The 16127-nt window shown below is 46.6% G+C and overlaps 1 protein-coding gene across 2 annotated transcripts in view; it reads right to left on the bottom strand.

The window, feature by feature from the left end:
• The window catches only part of TEAD3 (TEA domain transcription factor 3), a 360315-nt gene that overhangs the window by 50634 nt on the left and 293554 nt on the right, over nt 1-16127 (bottom strand). For both annotated transcript variants that reach the window (XM_086923250.1, XM_086923251.1), the window contains 2 exons: nt 9793-9854; nt 8981-9114 (listed from right to left, as the gene is read on the bottom strand). In XM_086923250.1, coding sequence (XP_086779376.1) covers nt 8981-9114; nt 9793-9854 — 196 coding nt within the window. The remainder of the gene's footprint in view (nt 1-8980; nt 9115-9792; nt 9855-16127) is intronic.

A 16127-nucleotide genomic window follows, 5' to 3' on the forward strand; every position in this document is an offset into this window, starting at 1 on the left:
GTAAGCACTATGTTGAGATTCCAAACTGGGGAAGGTGGTCTTCTTGGTGGAATGACTCTTTTGAGTCCTTCCATGAAAGCTTTAATTGCTGGTACTTTGAACAATGACAGATGTTGTCTGTTTTGTAGGTATGCTGCTATGGCTGCTAGATGAACTCTGATAGAGGTAAATGCTAGGTTACATTGCTGTAAGTGTAACAAATAGCAAATGATTTGTTTAGTAGATGCGTCCAGAGGGTTGATGTGCTTACTGTTACAGTGTATAGCAAACCTCTTCCATTTTGCTGCATAGCATGCTCTGGTGGTAGGACGTCTTGCTTGTTTAATGATTTCCATGCATTCTGGTGGTAAATCTAAATACCCAAACTCTATGACTTCAGGAGCCAGATCGCTAGGTTCAGTTGTTTGGGATCTGGGTGCATTATTTCTCCATGGTTCTGTGTAAGATGCATGGGTAATAACCTTAGCTTTTGATGTGGTACTTGTGAGAGTTGTAGCAGCGTGGTGAACCACGGCTGTCTTGCCCACGTGGGTGCCACTAGTATCATTGTCATTGAATGTTGCTGCAGTTTCCGAACCAGTAATGGAATTAGTGGTAGAGGAGGGAACGCGTACGCAAATCTGTTGGACCAATTTATCCACATTGCATTGCCCTGGGACCTTTGGTGTGGGTACCTGGATGCGAATTCTTTGCATTTTGCGTTCTGATGATTGGCAAACAGATCTATCTCTGGTTGCCCCCATTTTTGGAAGAATGGCTGTAGTATTTGGTCGTGCAGCTCCCATTCGTGCACTTGTTCTGACTGTCTGCTTAGGATGTCCGCTATTTGGTTTTGAACCCCTGGTAGGTGTTCCGCTAACAGGTAGATCTTTTGAGGAATGGCCCATCTCCATATGTCCTGTGCTAGTCTGGACTGTTGGAGAGAGTGTGTCCCCCCCTGTTTTTGAATATAATACATTGCAGTCATGTTGTCTGTTCTGATCAGGACTGCTTTGCCTGTTATTTGCATTTGGAAGGCTTTTAGTGCTAGAAATATTGCTAATAGCTCTAGGTAGTTGATGTGCAGTTTCTTTTGCTGCACACTCCACTTCCCCTGTACTGTGTATCTGTCCATATGCGCTCCCCATCCGGAGAGCGATGCGTCCGCTGTTATTATTACTTGTGGAATTGGCTCTAGGAACGACCGTCCCTTGGAAATGTTTTCTGTGTTCCACCACTTCAGAGAGCGATACGTCCGGTCGTCTACCAACACCAGATCTGTAATCTGCCCTTGAGCCTGATTCCACTGTGTCGCTAGACACTCTTGTAGTGGGCGCATTTGTAGTCTGGCATGTGGTATTAGCAGTATGCAGGAGGACATCATGCCTAATAGTTGCATAAACACTCGTGCTGGTAGTGAGTGTTGTGGTTGAAATCTTTGTATTAACCCGACCATTGTCTGTACTCTGATTGGGTTGGGGTATGCTATTGCCTTTTCTGTGTCTACTGTAGCCCCCAGGTATTGCTGAATCTGGTTTGGTTGCAGGTGTGATTTTTTGTAGTTCACCGTGAACCCTAGGTGGTGCAGCAATTGAATTGTCTTCTGTGTGTTGTGAAGACATTCTTCCTTTGACTTGGCCTTTATTAGCCAATCGTCCAAGTATGGGAAGACATGTATTTGTTGTCTTCTTAGGTGTGCTGCCACCACAGCTAGGCATTTTGTGAAAACTCTCGGTGCTGTTGTGACACCGAATGGAAGGACCTTGAACTGATAGTGTTGTCCTTCTAACACAAACCTTAGGTATTTTCTGTGGGCTTTGTGAATTGGGATATGAAAGTAAGCGTCTTTTAGATCCAGTGTAGAAAGAAAGTCCCCTTTCTTCAGTAAAGGGAGTACTTGTTGGAGCGTGATCATGTGGAAGTGCTCCGAATTTATGTAAGCATTGAGAGGTCTGAGGTCTAATATTGGTCTTAGGGACCCGTCCTTTTTGGGGATCAGGAAGTATAGAGAGTATACTCCTGTGCCCTGTTGATCTTTTGGGACCTTCTCTATTGCATGCTTTTGTAGAAGTGCTATCACTTCTTCTCTTAACAATGTCAGATGATCCTGACTCATTGGACGCTGTTTGGGGGGGATGTTTGGCGGGGTATCTGTGAGTTCTAGGCAATAACCATGTTGGATAATTTGTCTCACCCACTTGTCTGACGTGATGTTTTCCCAGACAGGTAGGAACTGTGATAGACGTCCCCCGACCGGTGTTATGTGGTCTGGGGGGAGTTCTATGAAGTCACTGTTTTGGTGTTGAGGCGTTGCAGTTATTATTATTTCCGCGGCCTCTTCCCTTATTGTTGTTACCTCTGTAACTGCCTCTTGAATTACCTCTGGGTGATGTAGGTGTGAAAGATGTGGATTGCTGATTTGTTCCTGTATTCTTTGAGCCCCCTCTATAGGTGGATCTACGAAAGGAACCTCTGTGTGTTGGCTGTTGCAATGCTCCCATTGACTTAGCCGTTTCCGTATCTTTCTTCATTTTCTCTAATGTCTCGTCTGTGCTTGAACCAAACAATGTCTTCTGATCAAATGGTTTGTTCAGTAGGGCTGTTTGTACCTCTTGTTTGAATCCTGAGATTCTAAGCCATGCGTGCCTTCTTAGCATGACACTAGTGTTAATAGACCTTGCTGCAGTGTCTGCTGCGTCTAATGCACACTTAATTGAAGTATTTGTTATTATTTTACCTTCCTGTATTAATTGGTCTGCCTTCTTCTGATGTTCCTTTGGGAAATGTGTAAGAAGTTTTTCTAGCACTTCGTAATGTGCCCTGTCATAACGTGCGAGTAGTGCTTGTGTATTGGCTATACGCCAGCTATTCGCTGCCTGTGATGCTACTCTTTTACCTGATGCATCTATTAACTTTGACTCTTTATCTGGTGGAGGAGCCTCTCCTGTAGATAACGAGTTTGCTCTCTTACGAGCGTTTGAGACCACCAGCGAGTCTAGCGGTACATGCCCTCTAATAAATATTGGGTCCTTTGGAGCCGCTTTGTATTTTTTATCAATTCTTGGGTTTAACACCCTAGCTCTCACTGGGTTTTCAAATATCTCATCTGTGTGAGTAAGAAGACCCTTCAACATAGGGAGAGTACCTGATGTTCTCTGTGCATTAGGTAGAGTCTCTAACAAGAAATCCTCTATTTGAGGTTCTGTATGTATATCTACCTTATGGTATTTCGCTGCCCTATTAATGAGCTGCACAAAACCTGTGTTATCATCAGGTGGTGAAGGCTTTGAGGGATATAGCTCTGGGTCGTTGTCTTCATCTGACCCTACATCATAATTTTCCCATGGATCCTCCTCATCTGGGATAGTTTCGTCATCCCCTTGAGGTTCTCCCTCCCCCAGATCACTGTCTACATCTGACTGAGGTGTAGCTGGTCTTGGTGTGGAAGGTGTAGGAATATTTGGCCTATTGTGAGGAATAGGAGAAGAGGGTGTTAGTCTAGGACGAGGAGAAGCAGGAGGAGTTATATTCGTCCCCATTGTTCTCTTTTTTGAAGGAAGAGGTTTATCTTCTGACTGTTCACTCTTTCTCTTCTTCGTGACCACTTTCCCAGTTTGTGGATCAATAAACAAGATCTTTTGTTTGGGATCTGTCTGTTGCTCCTGAATCGGTACCGAGTGTCCTGGTTCCGAGAGGTGCTTTTGTTTTCGATCGTCAGATCTTGTTGTTTTCGAAACCGAATGTTTGCTCGATTCCGACTTTCTTGGTATCGAGTGTCTCTTGGCCGATAAGTCATATCTATGTTTCGACATGGAATGTTTCGATCCCGAGCTGTCCTTTGTATGTAGCCTCGGTGCCGAAGTCGATGTCGCCCTTTTCTCGGATCCGACATGGTGGGAGTCCGAGTGTTTCGGTTTCAGTTTCGGTTTCGTTGCCGGGCCCGAAGGCGGGGCGTCGGAAACTTTTTTCAGCGGTTTGACCGGGCCCGAGGGCGGGGTCGTTACCGCACGGGGTCGGTTTTTCGGTAAGGGGACGTCGTCACTCACGGTTTGTTGCTCGATGAGTTCTTCAGCCTCCGACTGGTCCCCTTCCGACCCCGACTGGTCCTCTTCTTCCTCGATTTGTTCGTCTCCGAACAGCTCCGGGATCGCTTCCGCCTGCATTCTGGAAACCTCGTGTCTTCGAGCTCGACGATTTCTAATCGTTAGCTTGGAGGAGAATGCTGCGCAGGCTTCGCAGTCCCTGGATTCGTGTTCAGGCGATAGACAGAGGTTGCACACCTCGTGTAGGTCCTTGTGTGGGAACTTAGCACCACACGTTGGACATTTTTTGAATGGAGTCCTTTCCATGGACTCCGGGCTTGACTGCGTCGAGAAAGGCCTCCTGTTCTTCGACGTAGTTCCAAGTTTTTCTCTTCTATTTTGAATTTGTAACGCGTCGGAATGGAAATGAACGCGTTCGAATAACAATACCGTCGAATTGGAAAGGGAATACGCGCCGAAAATCACTTTCTTGCGAAGTTGATCTGGAGCGTCTCGATCTTCATCCGAACCCGATGGCGGAAAAAAACAATCTAAGGATGGAGCCGATGCCCATGCGCACTACCAACCAAGGGAGGAGTCACCAAGAGACAAAAGACTCTCCAAGAGAAAAACAAAGTGCAATCATCCGAGCCCAACACCAGATGGCGATCTATTCATAATGTACCATCTGCAGCCCATATGCCTCGAACATTTTGTTATTTATTCAATTTCTGATGTTTGATAAATCATGTTTTTCCCTCAGGATTTGTTGCAGGCATCACCCATGGAACAAGGGCAGGTTACTACGTCAAACGCTCCAGTATTTTGACACGCCTGCCTAGGTCACGTGAAGCATTTCTATCACCCTGCGTGCACCAGATTGGCCAGTCGGAGCACTGATGCACAGTTGGCGGGTGGACTCCATTCTTCAGTTGGGTGTGGTTGCACTTCAGTCCACCAGTGGGTGCCACTCTAGCCAGCAGTTCTCGGTTCTGGGCATTAGAGAAGCCTGCATTTATGAGCGCTTCCTCGGAGCCTCATTTCTAGCTAAATGGTGAGAATGAACGGTGCACGGGACCCCGTTTTCTGCAAGTCTTGATATTAGGGGTAGACCTCCCTTTGCACCAGGTGGGTGTGGCCCTGTGATATATAGGAGTGTTTGTGAGGGGGTTACCATTAGGACCTAATGGAGGTGGGCTCCTCAGCGAGGCCCTGTTTTACCCTTTCATGACAGAGTATTGCTAATTGACCCTGCTCTCAAAGGCAGGGTGTTCAAATGGTGATCTCCGGGAGGAGATCTTAAGAGCAGTGTTTTTGCTCTGGATGAGGAACTGGTGGATGCCTTTGATTCCTTGCTAGAGAGCAGAATGCTCAGACTAGAGACCATGGGAAGACCAATAATTCTACAGGCGGCAGCTCAGTCACTGAACTCCCTCCTCACCCACCCTCGTTGGGGAAGACCCCAGGCATCTTGCACCGAGATAACAGCCGCACTATGCCCATTCCAGGAATCATACCATACCTGTGTATCTGCATTACTACACACAGCCAACAGTCATTTTATTTGTGATGGTTGTTGGCCGCAGTTTATTACTCATTACAAACGTCATATTTGTACAACTCCCCTGGACACCTTCTTGTGCCAGGGTCATAAATCATTATCATACATTATCACAATTTGTTATCAGTCAGTGTCACTAGGACATCATAAATCATGGGTCATAAATCACCGGGGTATCATAAATCATTCTGTTTCTGTCATCGTTTTGTTGCTTCATAAATCATGGTCATAAATCATCGGGATGTCATAAATCATTCCGTCACAAATCTGTCATCGTTCTGTGGTCATAAATCATTCTGCACGGGCATCAAATACTCAGCCATAAATCATCAGCTACCCATAAATCACTGGTTTGTCTTTTTGCTCATTTGACTATCCTAGGGTCGTAAATCACCCTGACAGCTTGTAGATTGTTCTTTGTTGTTTCCATGCCCCTTTGCGTGTGGGGGGTAGCCTTTTCCGGGAGCCAGGCCGCAACTCGCTACCTTGCTAGTCTCTCCTGCCCCCTGCCATCTGACATGGGATGGGCTGCGAGTGCCGTCTCCGTGTGCTTCCCCGATTTTTTGTCAGGCGTACTCACCCAGCCATGAGGCATCTCAGAGTGAGTGGCCCTCCTTCTACACACCGCCCTGTCGGTGTATTTCCATAACCAAGCCAATACACATTGTGTTTCCGCCCCGTTGGGTTGGCTTTGCGCTCCCCTTGCGCTCTCCCCATTGGGGGTTAAGCTCCTCTATGAGTTAGGCCTCAGCTCGCTACCATGTTGGACTCTTTTGTGCCCTGCCGACCGGTGGGGGCTGGGCTGCAAGTGCCGTCTCCGTTTGCTAACTCTTTTGTTAGCCTACTTCTCTCAGCCGTGAGGCATCCAAAAAGTGCATGGCCTTACTCCTGGTGTCTCTCCATCACTAATCGTTGCACCCTTAGTTCTTTTCGTCCCTGCCAGCACTGCGACGCTGCTGTTGTAGGTGTGGGTGGGTGGGAATCAAAAACCGTTGGTGCCGCTCTCCCAGCTCCCTGGTGTAAAAGGTGAGCTGCCCAGAGGAAGCGTTGCCTTATATCCCACTCCCCCATTGTTCTTGGGGAGGGGAAGGGGGAGGAGAGAAATTGCCTCGGGCGCTTTTCGGCGCAAACAGGATCCGTTCCTTTTTGGGCTCGGGCGGCCATTACGGTCCCGGCCCTCTAGGCCCCCTTCGGGAGCGGCCTCAGCAACAATGCAGGGAACTCCGGAACCACGTAAGTGGAAAAAGGACACTTTGGAACACAAAGTAGGTCTTTTCAAAAAGAAGAAAAAAAATAAGAAAAACAGGGCCTAAACCCTACTCCCTCACTATTAGAGGATGGTTCTGGTCAACCACTGGTTGCAGAAGAAAGTTTTCCCTACTTGGGTGTCCAGATAACAGGGATTGATCAGAAGATACCAAAATGGATCTTGATGATGAACCTCATCTCCGCCCACCATGTAGCACAGATGCAGGGGTCAAATTGACAGGACTAGAGTTTAGGAGACCGGAGGGTCGAGAAGATCAGAATATTTAGAATATGCTGGAACCGTAAGACCTACCATCTCCGCTCCTCAGAGTTGTCTCCAGCTGGTAAATTAGCACACTATGTGAGCAACAGATCTATGTGAGCAACAGATTGTGTAAACGTCTGGTCAAAGAGGTGAGAGACCACCTCAGGGTAAACTGCCCCAGGCCCTCTTTTGAGGGTAAGGTGCACCTAACCCCAGAAATAGATGGGAACTTTGCCACTTTCCCTTCCAAGTTTGTAAATGACCCCAAGAAAGGATCAGTCACTCTTGGAAAGCTGGCCAAGATATGCTTTAAGATATAGCAGGCCCACTTACAAAAATATTGGACATGTCAAAGGGACCAAAGAACAAGAAATATGATAACACCGGACATTCTATCTGGGTAAGTACTGCAGGCAATTTGTTTCCTAAGAAACGTGAACTGCGCCCTCTCCTCATCAAGGTAGACCTGAAATTGAAAGGGGGGGGGGGGAAGTGGGGGGGGGGGGGGGTAGGGAGATGCAAACTCTGAGGCAGATCAAGTATCTAATTCAAAAGGGTGATGGCTTCAAGGTAATGTATTAAAAACCCATAGCACTCTGAGCATCTGCTCATAGAAACAAGAGCCCTTACCCAATTTGTGCCAGCGATCTTTTGATTAGCCTATGTATGAAGGTGAGTCCCAGTGTCAGTTTAGGAAGATTGAAATGAAGACAGTTAAAATTGATTATAGCTACTTTGCATTCTGTATAATAGGTGATAAAGAGGATGTCAAAATAAAAAATGTGCGAGAAACTAGGAGGAATTATGATTCCAATGTTTACTATGAATAACCATCCTTTCTTTGGTGCTATACAAATGTGAGATTAAATCAATTGAGGTTTATGGTCGACATGTTTCATGCCTCTGCTGTGGCCCAGGATCAAGTGGCATTTCATCAGTACCTACAATAGAATACCGAGTCTTCGCCGTTTGTGGGAATCCGGAGTGTGTGATAGAATGTGGTCCCCACCTATGTGAAGAACAGCAGAAACTCTGGTAATCTCACCAACTTACACGCTTACACTCCTAGGTGTAGGTATATATTCCGGTACTGTTGACCCTCCTAAGTAAAGGAATGGCCCCCTTGGAGTACGTGGTGTGCCTGATCTCAGTATATTTTCCGAGAGCGATTAGGCAGCGGATTCACATATACCTCACCGCGCGAGGGGTCGGTGAATCAGCTGCCTGATCACTCTCAGAAAATAATCGGAGGTGGCGTGATGTGCAAAACAAAGGAACTTAAAAAGCAAACAGAATGTCAGCACAAGGGTTTGGGTGTTACATGAAAGTGAAAGTTTTACATGAGTGAGACCAGTAAGCCACACCTCCTCCAAAAAAACAAAAGAAAAGGGCGATGGGTACGCTGCCACAACTGCTTTAGTTCAACAACCCAGGAAATAGACCGTAGTCCCATGTCCTCAATAGAGAGGGTGCATCCCTCCAGGTAACAGAACAGATTCTGGACGTTGACTTTACCATGGACAGGACGAGGCCTCAGTAAATATGCTAGATTGTTGTACTGGCAGAGTCAACAATTGGTCAAGGTGACAGTTTCACATGTAACAGGGTCACTCCAGTCAGGGGTACATGCCAGTATACCATGCTGAGGACATTCTCCTACCAACAGAGATAGATGATTTAAAAGAAATTGAGACGGAGAGTGTAAGATATGGAGAGGCAGACATCGAATGTGTGTGTGGGTTGTTTAGGTGCATGCTTGTACCCCAAAATACAATGCATATAAAGAAGGAGTATGAGCAATTAAAGTGCCAATCTTTTCTCCTATGCTAGTGCAATGTGCCAAAACTAGGGTGGGGTGAAATAGCAGACAGACCCTGGAGGAGGTCTCCTTGACATGGTTTTTACCGTATCAGGGTCGCGTTGCAGCTCCATGAACGCAGAGTACTCCAAGAGGCGAAGCTTCGTGGAGGCGATGGTGCGATCCTGCCACACAGGAACGGCAGAGGCAGCTGGCGGGAGTGGGGCGAGGGGCTCGTAACCTGTGAAGTCAAGAAAACCCATGTAAACTGTAGGACGAGGTACTGGAAGCAGAAATCTTCTGGTGTCTCAAGGGACCCTTGGAGCAGTGTCAGACTTAAGGACAGCTCCCTCCGTGGCTGGATCACTTGATCCATTCGGATTCCCACTTACTCGGGAGGGTAGGAAGCTTTATCTCACTACATAATGCAGAGGAATAAAATGCAATTTCTGTTTTCTCCAGAGCAAGGAGGACTCTATTGCCCACTTGCTTCCGAGGGAAAACATGACAGATAATATTTACTGCAGATGCATATTCATATTCCACTTAATGTATGGCAAGGAGCACCATCCTCCATTCTTGCTGTAGGGAGGAGAGGCATGAATTACTAATTTATCTCTTTTACTTACAATGCACAAGCCTAAGACCCCCCCCTCCCACCCACTTACTGACGATGTCAGGGACTTGATCCGCATGCTACCATAGGCCGAATGAATCTACGCGCTATTGACACTGCGGAGGGACAGGCACCTGTTCTCCCCACTTCGTGCAAAGGGAAGGCGCATAATGACCCTGAACCATTATCCGCAGTGGCCTGGTGCTCAGCCCCCCCTTACACAATAAGGCAACATATTTCTCATAAATTGAGGCTTGATTCCCCACTTACTGCTGAGAGAGGGAGGCTTGATCCCCCACTTACTGCTGAGGGAAGGAGGCATAGGTGCCTGGATGGGGAAGGCTGGCTGTGCAAATGGCTTAATGCTGAAAAAAAAGAAGAAAATAAACAGAATTATTAAATAAAAACAAGTCTCCTGCTCAAAATCTTTTGTTACTGTCTTGCTTGCAAGCTCACATCACAGATGGGATTTGATTCAAATAAATCAATGATACTCAAAGTGCGGCTCCGGGGCGCATGCGACCCTCCTAACCTTTACATGCACCCGCCTGGGCAACAGCAACATTGGGCTGCCGTTTACTGGACTCAGCACTAACATTAAAAAAATATGAAATAATCAGCAAGCAGTTATTCAAAGGTTCATTTCAGTTCAAGAAAGGAAGAAACTAGGGTGTACTGCATCCCAGGTTGTCTAGTTTCACATTGTACAATTAATCAAAAGAGAGAGTGAGGGATTGAATTCACAAATGTGAACGGAGAGTACTCCTAGTCCCCTGGGTATCAGTATTAAACAAACAAAAGAGGAGTACCATCAGAGACTGCTTAGATAAAGCGGTCTGAGTGGGATGACTTAAAAAAATAAGAGAGTCCTTCCTTTATTAATAAACCCCTCACTCACCGACCTAGTCGGTGACATGCTTCATCATCGGGGTCCACCCTGATAGCTGAATGCCATCAGGGTGTGCTGCGACACCTGGACTACAGTGGAGCTGGTATTTGTGTGTGTGAAGTGAACAAAAAAATTTAAAAATTGTCCTGGTATACTTGTGTGAAAAATGTATTTGCAAGTTACTGGACAATATTAAAATTAAGTGTGTGGATACAATAAGGTATATTATGACCGTGTGTATCACTTATGTGTGAGGTCTACATGTTTCAACCCGTTGGATGGAAGATACAGGGTTTTCGTCAGGACCGGAGGAAAATGGGTGGTCAGGGCACACTAACGTCCTGCCAATCCCTAGATTCCTGTATACTACTGACAAAATCTGTCAAAGTGAAAAATAAGAAGCTCAAAAACAAAATTGTCGAGCTAAAAGCAAAAAAGACCTGGTGGGAGAAAGAGGCAAAAAGTTACGAGTATAATTAATACTAGCCTGTTACGAAGTGCCATGCTGGTTCTCACGTGTCTGCTTATGCCCCACCAGGTCTTTTTTGCTTTTAGCTTGACTATTCGCCTTTCCAATGGGTTTCATTGGCATCATTGGTTTTGCTGGCGCTGCTTTGATTTTTTGGACAAACTCAATAAGTTGAAGGAAAGCCATTGAATAAGAAGCAATCAAACGAGTGACACGAAGTCAACCAATGGTAAGCAAAAGATAGCTAAACACCATCTGTAGGCAAGACCTAAGAAGGTGGTGCATGCGTACTGCTCATGTCTCCAACTCTCATTCTTAGCCATTTAGCATAATTGTACTCATGTTGCAGCCTCTTGGTCATGTGCATGCTGCTAGATGGATTGCTGGCTTCCCTGATTGCGATCCCTTGTTCTGGGGTCTATGTGCACACTGCATCCCACTGTCGACTGGCTAGATTGGTGCTGTGTAGCTCCTCGTACATTTTAGTCTAACTATAGTAATAATTTGCATTCTCATCTCTCCCAGATCTTCCTTCTTCCCAACTGCGAGGATAAGTACTCCGATGCAAGAGCACCTCTCTGGTCACTCATGCAGGGCACAAGAAATCTTCCCTCGTCGAATTACAACAAGTAGAACACTCAGGGAAACACACCCTTCGCCATGATGTAGAATGTGTTACCCGTCTGAAAATGCACTTTGGCGCCCCACCTAGGCGTATGAAGCGCTATATAAACGCTGCAATACAATACATTACAGTTCTTGACCTTTATTCGCCACGCCCCTCTCCTGGTCGGTTACCGCAGCAGAAATACGAGGCTGTAAGCTGAATTATATGCTTGGTATCAGTAATGGACATGCTTTGCAAACTCATGCCATCTAGTGACTTAATAGATAATAGATTCAAAAAGTGAAATACCACAGGACGTCAACAGAAACAAGCCAATAGATCTTGGCAATGCCAATGTCTTTTAACCATGTTGTACAGCAGCACAGCTGAAAGTCATGGAAAAGGCCCTATGACGTGGACCGCGCTGGCATCGTCATAACCCTTTTTTGTCAAGCAACACAACACGGGTGCGTGTGGAGGGCAGATTGGGAGTCGGTAAAAATGTGCTAAAACGCAGTCAGCATGCACAAAGGAACATGGTTGCGCTAGCCTGTAGTCTCTGGTTGCCACCACTAAACAAACCAGAGGTAATGTTTCAAAATGATGTCCTAGATCGCAGGTCTAGGTCTGCTAATTCCTTGTAATAGGATTATTAATATTTTTTATTTACCCTGGACGAGATACAAAGAAAGAAAAGTATGCCACCTGCAAGCTTCCAGGAACTTCATGGCGCCAGGAAAATAAAAGGAACCGCCTAAGGGCTTCTAAGAAAGAAGGGGCTTCTAAGGGAGGGGGGGGAGGATACTTCACTGTAGATATACAGTTTCTAGGGTTCTAGGGCAACAAACACCGTTGGAGATCTTGTTAAGTCTCATGAAACGTACACGTTCATCTGTAGGTATCTTGGCGCTGAACAGATGTTTATTGTTACCCAACTCGATGGTACTCATTTTATCGACTTTAGATGGATGAAATGCTGAGTGCCCATGAGGACGACCACAGGCCCCTGCAGTGGACACATTAGTCCACTGAGCCACCAGACCGGGAATATATAAAGAGCAATCAATAGAATAGTGATGTGACAAAACTCAGCAAGAGTGTTCACAGGTATCACCCGAACAGGATACAAGATGTTCACTCCTTTCTGGGAGGCAGCGGGTTTAACTGGCTGGGCCCCTGAGCTCTACGAAGAACACCACAAATATAATGGTCTGTGTCTAGCATCTAGAATTAGTCCTGTGTGTGCTGCAAATTGAAATGGCCATCCTCCGTGCAATTTCGACCTCGCTATGTGTGAAACAGACACCTACAGTTGTGTGTGACAAGAGAAGATTGTGTATGAGCCCCTGCAAAGGCCAGGGATGCCCAGCATGCAACCGCAACAAAAGCAGGCAACAACCGCCTCTCGATGCTGTGCAGCATGTAGGATAAAAGGTGCTCAGCCTGAAGTGGACCGGTCCCATTCACTCTCAGGACAGAAACTGCCCCTGCCCCAGCCTTGCCGGCTCTTTCGAACCATCACCCTGCCAAACTCTCTAGAATTAATTGTCCGTGTTAATTTAGGGGACAAAGTGGAGAGAGACATTTTGAGGATTGCAAGCTTAGGGATCTGGCTGGATCCTGCGCTCACCTTCACAGGACACACGAAGAAGGTTGCAGCCACCTGCTTCGGTATCTTGCAAGGCATAAGGCCGGTTCTTAAATATTTCGACCCTCCCACCCGGCAGCTCGTGGTCCAAGCCTCGGTTTTATCTTGGCTGGACTACGGAAGTGCGCTGATGTTAGGGGTAAACCAGGCTGAGGCGTCCAGGCTTCAAAGGGTACAAAACGCTGCGGCGCGGGCCATTGTTGGTCTTCCCAGACATTGCTCTGTCTCCGGCACTATCTCTGCCCTTCACTGGTTACCGGTCAGACAGAGGATTAAGTTTAAAGCGTTCTGTCTTGCCTTTAAAATCATGAAACTTTCCTCGCCGCCGGCTCTGGTCAACTTGCTCATCCCCTACATTCCTCCGAGATCTTTAAGATCGGAGGCTCTTCACCTGGCGTGCTGCCCTCGTTTCAAACTCAGTAGAATGGGTGGCCGCTCTTACCGGGTGCTTGCCGCGGGGCTGTGGAACTCACTCCCGGTGCACATCCGAGCTTTGAATGACCTGTCCACCTTCAGGCGTGCTATTAAAACTTTTTTGTTTCCTGTCTCTGAATAGCCGCCCCCCCCTTTTTTTTCTTTTCTTTCTGCGTGTTATGTTATAGTATCTGTCTAAGCGCCAGGACGCCCCTTTGCTGGGGCAGCTGTGCGCTATAAAAATAATATTAACATAACATAACATAACATAAGGAAGAGGCAATAATTATGCACTTAATCGTAAGGGAGAGGAGAGCCAGCAAAGAAGCACTAAACATTCCTAGAAATAGTGCTGCGGCAAGGTGTGTACACTAGATTTATTTCTTTATTTATAGCTTTTATATAGCTCTACTTAGACCCAAAGTTATCAGAGCGTTTTACATGAGCGTAAAGATCACAGTGAATCAAGAAAGCATTACCATATGGAGCGAGACACAATAGATTCTAGTACACATCAAAAGTAAAGAAAATTCTAAGGCAATGAGCATGGGTAACTGAAAGAGGTCAAAATAACAGTATGTGTTCATGGAGAGAAGATCCAATAGACCGCGAAAGAAAACAAACAAGCGACTTTGATAGTAGGTCTCGTCCTGTATCTAGAGATAATTAACAAAGTTCAGTAAGCTTAAGAGTTAAAGTATTTGTTGAGGAGTTTCAGGTCTCTTTAAAGCAAGAGAAGGAGGGGTTGCATCATAGATCGCAAGGCAGTGAGTTCCATATGCTGGGTGCATTTACAGAAAAAGTCTGGGATTTAGTTTGGGAGGCAGGAGAAAAAGTGCGTTGGAGCTTCTCAAAGATCTGGTTCTACCAGCTTTTGTGTGCTTGTTGTCTAAGTAGTTGTGGGTATGCGAGTGAAGGGCTTTGTGGGTGATGCAGGCAGTATTGTAAATACATCTTCCTTCGATAGTAAGCCAGCAGAGGATCTTGAGGGCAGGTGTGATGTGTGCAAACATCTTTTATGAGCCAGGCTGCCATGTTTAGAACTGTTCTAAAGGGGGTGGGGGTGGGGGAGGGAGGTGAGTTTTCACGTACCTGTGAGGATGGCATTACCATAGTCTAGCTTAGAGAGGACAAGAGATTGCACAACCATCTTGAAATAATTAGCATAGCGCCATGATGTCCCTATAAGCCTTTCTGCCTATTGTAAGCCTTCAAACAGGGAGGCGTGCGGTTCTGGGCTTCCTGCTCATAGCTTGTGGGCAGCAGATTCTAAAACTGTGCTCACGCTTCATGCCACTTTACAAAACATGGATTTCACAAAACGCCCCCTTCCCTGGCTGACTGAAAACAAACATTGTTTTAATTGTTATTTCTGTGTGCAGACCGTTTTAAGTCTTTATTGGAATAAAGTGTAAATAAAGGACGCTTCACTGGTAGTCGTGGAGCTGAAATAAAGACTGGTAGAGCAGGTTTCTGTTTAATGCGAGTCAGAAACAATAGATGGAGCCCAAGGAGTACTTCATGACTTTGAAGTGTTATCTTACAGCGATCTGTACAGCTCTGCACTCAATGATCACCCAACACTGAAGGAAGAGCTTTAATATACAGAGTTACTTTCATGGACAGAAACTCTAGGTTACACCTGGGCAAGGCTTTGACAAACAGATCAAATTTACAGGGGATGTTCCTGCATTAAGGTGTAGGGGTGTTGCCTCACTCATATTTTGGCCCACCATTACATGGCAATAAATAAATAAACCATTACATTTCCAACTTTATTATATATCAGCCGTCAGCAGCGGACAGTTTCTGTTCGCGCCTCTGAAGTGGGTAACCAGTATACAGCGAGCGCAGTAGTGCACAACACCTAGCCTAGGACTGTAAAGCGCGCATGCCGGGTTCGACAGCTCTCTTTCTCCGGCCGGCCCGACAAGCGCACTAAGGCCTCTCTCCACCTGGACATTAGCAGACTGGAGGCTGTCCAAAGCCGCAACCACTGTCTTCAAATGAGCAGGGAGTTTGCCTGCTCAAACCAATCTTGGTGATGTTCTCTGCAGGGGAGCAGCATCTGGATTGGCTGAGAGCAGAAGTTGCTAGACCTCTGTTGAGGCACCGCGTGGATGGAGGCTCTGGCTAAGTGCGGAGCTCAGCATGGAGACCTGGGTAGTTGCCCACTCTGCCAATGCGTACCACCGCTAGCCCTTCCAGGAAGTCTGGAGTCTTCACAATGTCTACAGGTCGCACTAGACCAACTGGCCTTCTTGGAGCCCTGGTCTGATTTTTACAGTCACATGATCTTTGCTGCTGGAAAGGCGACATCTGGTAGTTAAAGATGGAGCCAAGGTCCGTGATCTGATGATACCAAATGCGTTGACGATGGTCTGGCAATAGTGCCCTCACCTAAAAAAGCACACTCAGGGTGAATGCTTGGCACGCCATTCCAGAAATCTAAAGGTCAGGGACTAAAGGGCATCGGTACTGTCCCATTGTGGCCATTGGACACCAACACAAACTCTGCCGGCTAATCCGGGTCCCCATTGCTGGGCAGTCAGAGGAGGCAAGGAGAGTGGCACACAGGTCAAGCCATTGTCAAGCCAAGGGTGGCCGTGGG

This window comes from Lissotriton vulgaris, chromosome 5 (genome assembly GCF_964263255.1).
Source record: "Lissotriton vulgaris chromosome 5, aLisVul1.2, whole genome shotgun sequence".
Taxonomy (NCBI): domain Eukaryota; kingdom Metazoa; phylum Chordata; class Amphibia; order Caudata; family Salamandridae; genus Lissotriton; species Lissotriton vulgaris.